The sequence below is a fragment of the Xenopus tropicalis genome, chromosome 7 (genome assembly GCF_000004195.4).
Source record: "Xenopus tropicalis strain Nigerian chromosome 7, UCB_Xtro_10.0, whole genome shotgun sequence".
Classification (NCBI taxonomy): domain Eukaryota; kingdom Metazoa; phylum Chordata; class Amphibia; order Anura; family Pipidae; genus Xenopus; species Xenopus tropicalis.
The window spans coordinates 103230412-103235886 of record NC_030683.2 but is presented as its reverse complement, the minus strand read 5'-3'; the positions used below and the strand labels follow the sequence as shown (position 1 = coordinate 103235886).

General features: G+C 43.8%; 1 protein-coding gene across 1 annotated transcript; it reads left to right on the top strand.

Annotated features, from left to right (window-relative positions):
• The first annotated feature begins 563 nt into the window (after positions 1-563).
• Positions 564-1430, top strand: LOC116412370 (vomeronasal type-2 receptor 26-like). The gene has a single exon (XM_031906525.1). The coding sequence runs from the start codon at positions 564-566 to the stop codon at positions 1428-1430; it is 867 nt and encodes a 288-aa protein (XP_031762385.1).
• Positions 1431-5475: the final 4045 nt, after the last annotated feature.

Below are 5475 nucleotides of genomic sequence, written 5' to 3'. Positions count from 1 at the left end.
CTGGCACCTACAGGAAGGGGAGAGAGATTTCAGTGATGTCACTGTAGGCTTCACACTGCTGTAGGCTGCCAGCACCATATCTCAGAGAAGCAAGCAGGGACCTTGGAATTTAGATATGCAGTAAGTACTTAAAAAGAATGCCTTTAGACTTACTTTTAATTTATATTAACCTTTCATTGTCCTTTAAGGCCACTGAGAGTAACATCCAAAGGGTTGGGGATCACTGCTCTAGATCATTAAAATATAATGTAGACAAGCAAAGTCTGAGTTCAATAATAAGAAAGAAATTTAAAGAGCATGCGATTCTGTAAACCCAGAGCAATCAATCAAATAGTCACTTTCATTGTTAAAATAGCTCTAAATAAAAAAAAATAGAAAACTGTGCCAAAATTTGTCCTTAACATATACTTAGTGCAAGGTATAATGGTAAAATCTGTAAAGCTAGATATTTAGCTATCTTTATCTTAGGAGAACTCCTCTTACTTGTAGATTATTCAGTGGGTGGCTCACACTTTGTATTTATTTTTTCAGATTCCACAAGTTGTATCAAATGCCCTGAAGATATGTGGGCAAATGAAATGCATGATGGCTGCAGGGATAAAACATTAGAGTTTCTCTCATTTGAAGGGGCCTTAGGTGGCATTTTGGCTGCTCTTTCAATAACGGGATCTCTCCTTCCCCTGAGCATCCTGTTTATATTTTTAAAGAATGCTGATACTCCAGTTGTGAAAGCGAATAACCGGAATCTCAGTTACACCCTTTTGGTTTCCCTGTGTTTCTGCTATCTCTGTGCTTTAATGTTCATTGGGCGTCCCATTACTATAACCTGTATTCTCAGGCAATTTATATTTGGGATCAGTTTTGTGATGTGCATTTCATGTGTGTTGGGAAAGACAATGATGGTGGTGATCGCCTTCAACCTCACCCAGCCAAGGAGCAGCAGGAGAATGTGGTTGAATTCTCGAGTAACGAACACCCTGGTGCTTGTGTGCACAGCTATACAAGTGATTATATGTGCTGGGTGGCTTGCACACTCTCCCCCTTTTCAATACACTGACAATAAATCCAAGGCAGGCACCATTATTGTGGAATGTAACAAGGGATCACCTGTAGCTTATTCATGCACAATGGGATATATGGGGTTTTTAGCTTCTTTGTGTTTTGCCATAGCTTATTTGTCAAGAAAGTTGCCGGGCAGTTTCAATGAGGCCAAACTGATCACCTTTAGTATGCTGATATTTGGAGCTGTTTGGATCTCCTTCATCCCAGCCTACCTCAGCACCACAGGGAAGTACATGGTGGCAGTGGAAGTGTTTGCCATTTTGTCTTCAAGCAGTGGATTAGTGGCATGTATATTTTTGCCAAAAGTCTACATCATTATTCTGAGACCTGAGATGAACAAGATTGGAAGAAAAATAATAAAAGAATAATGACCAAATTGTATAATTATATTATTTATCCAGTCATGTATGATCCATTATTCTTTATGGAATTACTTTTATGATATTGTGTGTAGAATTCATATGTTCAGTGACATAAATTTTATAAGGAACTTGCCATTTCTTCCTTGTTGGTGACCTGGGGAATAACGTCTGAAGGAAATACCTGATTCTGTCTGATCACTTACAGATGCTTCCTAAGCTTTGTGCAGTTTTGTTTCTCAAATATTCTTATTAGCTTGTCCAAAAGGATTAGAGGGATCATTTACGATGGTAAGGGTGAAAGTACTGGAGCGCTGAGGGCCACAAAATTGTGTCCTCGGAGCCCATACAAGAAGCACTTGTACATTGTTGAAAATCCAGTTCAAGATGCAGAATGCAGTATTCACAGCCACAGGGTGTAAAGGGGAACTATAGAGAAAATAACAAATTATAATAAGCTTTATCATACTAATATAAGAAACGTTCTTAATATAATCAGTTAAACATTCTCCATTATTTCTGAAACAATTAAGTTATTCGTCATTATCACCCCTCTTAGCAATCTGAACCAAAACCTGGAATGATGGCCTAGGTAGTTTATATAATTATATGAGGTGCAGTTGCCATAAGTTGCTGGATCACAAAGTAAAATCATTTTAGGGTCCAAGCTGTTATATTACTGTTTTAACAGCCCCTCCATCATTCAAGATTCATCTGCTGTGGCCACCACAAAGTAGAATTTATAGGCTACCACGGGATCCCCTAAAACATTTCTTGCAGTACTAACCTCATCCTAGAACATTTTCCTGGTTTCAATCATTGACCACTTCTCATAAATATGTATGATTAGTGGCTTTATCTCATTATTGTCTATCACAACCATTGCTGCCTTTGGTTGAAATGGCAAGTGGCGCTGGTTTCAAAAGATTTTGGGCTGTTGACATTCAGATAAATAGTAGGCAACACAGACAGTGCCAGGTATTTTTGTCACTGCCGGGCAATAAAGAGCACCTGATCTTTTATTGAGTGATACTTAAATTAAATGGGGGAGGGAGATTTAGAGCATTTTATCCTGTACACATAGAGCTACAAGACACTGTTGTGAGAAAACACAAGTCTAGAATCACATCACTGGAATAGAACATGATGGCTCATACAAAGTAGCACTTTATTTTTTGGTGGTACTAGAAGTATATGAAAAGTCATGTCAATGTCATCCCCAGGAACCAATAATATGAGGAGATGATAGACTTGTGAAAGATCTCTCCATGGTTGAAGGGTTGCAGAGGGTTGAAGAGATTGCAAAGGAGTAGCAGGGCAAGTAGGAATATGAGTGATCATAAATGAATATAGACAATATGTACTATGCTAATATGTATCTCAGACAAGTGCACTTGATGGATATGAACATTTTTAACCTCATGACCAAAGAAATTTTGGATGGACAGCTTTAAATAGGCCCATGTTTCTGGCCCAAGTTAACTGAAACACATTGTGGCTGAACCCAAGATGGAGCTTACCTATGATGTAGTCTGCAACCCCTCAAAAAGATGCAGAGCTTGGCAAATGTCAGTGTTCGGAACACCCTCTTGGCATTCTGCAATGACCCTTACAAACATGCAGTTTAAGAAAAGCAGCTTCGAGAGATAATGAAGAAATAACACAAAAGTAAACCAGGAGCCTAGGTAGACATACAGGAAATATGTAGAGAACAGGATGTGTAGTCAGTCTCAGGCTAAATGTCAAAGCATGTACTTTGGCTTTTTTCAGGGCAGGCAGCAAGTATCGAAATCTATTGGTCAAACATACGAAGACCTCTTGTCAGGGTACTCACCCGCAGCCCGGTCCGGTGTCGCGCTCCTGTGTGCGTGCGCGCGCACGTCCTGCTCTGCGTGGGCCGTTGCGCGCGTGCGCCCAGGTGCGCGCACAGCAGAGCACTCGCGCGCGTCATAACGCGCACGCACGTCAAAGCGTGCGCGCGCGACAGCGTGCACGCACGTCGGTGGCGCGCTGACGTCACAGGATTCGGCGCATGCGCGGTGGGTATTTAAAGACGCCAAACACCCCCCTCCTATGCTAAGTTGTCTGCGGCCTTGCCTGTTAGCCTGCTAAGCCTGTTTGCTATTTCCTGTGGATTCTCTGTTGCCGACCTTTCACCTGTTTGGATCCGTTTGCTCCTCGCTGCCTGCCCACGACCTCTCGCCTGTTCCTGACCACGTCTCCGCTCGCTGCCTGCCCACGACTTCTCGCCTGTTCCTGACCACGTCTCCGCTCGCTGCCTGCCCATGACCTCTCGCCTGTTTCCGACTACGAGCCTGCCTAAACATTTACGGCCTTCCTGCCTTTTCTCCTAACCCTCTCCTGTACCCATTTTCAGGAGTTCGGGTAGTGGAAGCTGTGGGAAAGAGTCATTTCTCCACAAGATATTCTCCGCTTCGGTTTCGTGACAGTACAACTTAGCCAACATGGAGAATGCCGGAGAAGAGTCTCCCCTTGACTTGATTTCTCAACAGCTCACAGCTTTAACTCAGGCCGTCCAAGAACTGCAGACAGGTTACCAGCAACTTCAAACCCAGATTCTAGCCAATCCGGTAGCCCCTCCTCCAGGAGATGCTCCTCCGGGTCAGGATGGGGCAACTGCCGCTGCTTCTTCAAACGTCCGTGCCTCGGGGGGCTCAAGTGTCGTGAGTGCCCCTGAACCTAAGGTTCCTATGCCTGATTTCTTCTCTGGGGACAGAAGCCAATATCGCTCCTTCATGAATGGTTGTCGTCTGTTATTTTCTCTCAAGCCCCAGACCTACTCAAATGAACAAGTTAAAGTGGGAGTTGTAATTTCCCTCCTTCGGGGTGAACCTCAAGCTTGGGCTCATCGCCACCTAGAACAACAAAGTGTTATTCTTAATGACTGTAACACCTTTTTCCATACCATGTCTACTCTTTATGATGACCCTAAACGCCAATCTACGGCTGAATCTGCCCTTCGTTCCCTGCGGCAGGGAAGACGTCCGGTGGAAGATTACATCGCAGAATTTAGGCGCTGGGCCATAGACACACAATGGAATGATGTAGCTTTGAAACATCAGCTACGTCTGGGCCTGTCGGAATCTTTGAAAGATGAGCTAGCCCGTGTTGGTATTCCGGACCCCTTAGATGACCTCATATCTTTGGTCATTCAAATTGATAGACGTTTGAGAGAGCGACGTCAAGAGAGGGCCGGACTTTCTCCTCCTGTCTGGGTGATGCCCAAAGCCCCTTCTCCTACGGCTGGTTTGGAGGAGGCTGAACCCATGCAAGTTGGTCTTCTGCGTTCCTCTCTGACTGCTGAGGAACGGATCAGGAGACGTCGCCTCAACCTCTGTCTCTATTGTGGTGAGGCCGGTCACCTTCTACGTTCGTGTCCTACTCGTCCTGAGGGTAAGAAATCTCTTTCTGCACTCCAGACATCCAGTCTCTTAAAGAAGGATATGTATTTAACCCTCTCCTTGTCTCTGCAGTTCCACGAAAAAAAGACTAATGTAACAGCTATCATTGACTCTGGAGCATGCAGCTGCTTCATTGATAAGGACTTTATTAAAGGTCTTCTGATACCTCTTCGATCCAAGTCCCAACCCTGGTCGATCAAACTGGCCGATGGATCCACTTCTACTTCTGGCCCTGTTACTTGTGAGACTGTTCCTTTAAAAGTTATTTCTGCCAGCGGTCATGCTGAATACATTGTTTTTGACGTTATTAGTTCTCCTTTGTTTCCTGTTATCCTGGGTCTTTCTTGGTTGTCAAAGCATAATCCAGAAATAAATTGGACTTCTGGAAAGATTTTGTGCAATTCCAGTTTTTGCTCTAATAACTGTTTTTCGTTTCCAAACGAGGCCAAGGCCATCCTTTCCTTGACTCCTCATCCATCCTGCAGTTCAACCGTTCTACCCTCTGCATATCAAGCTTTCCATGATGTCTTCGATGAAAAAGGAATTGACTTCTTACCTCCTCATCGGGTGTATGACTGCCCTGTAGACTTGCTTTCTGGGGCTTCTATTCCTTTTGGGAGGATTTATCCCTT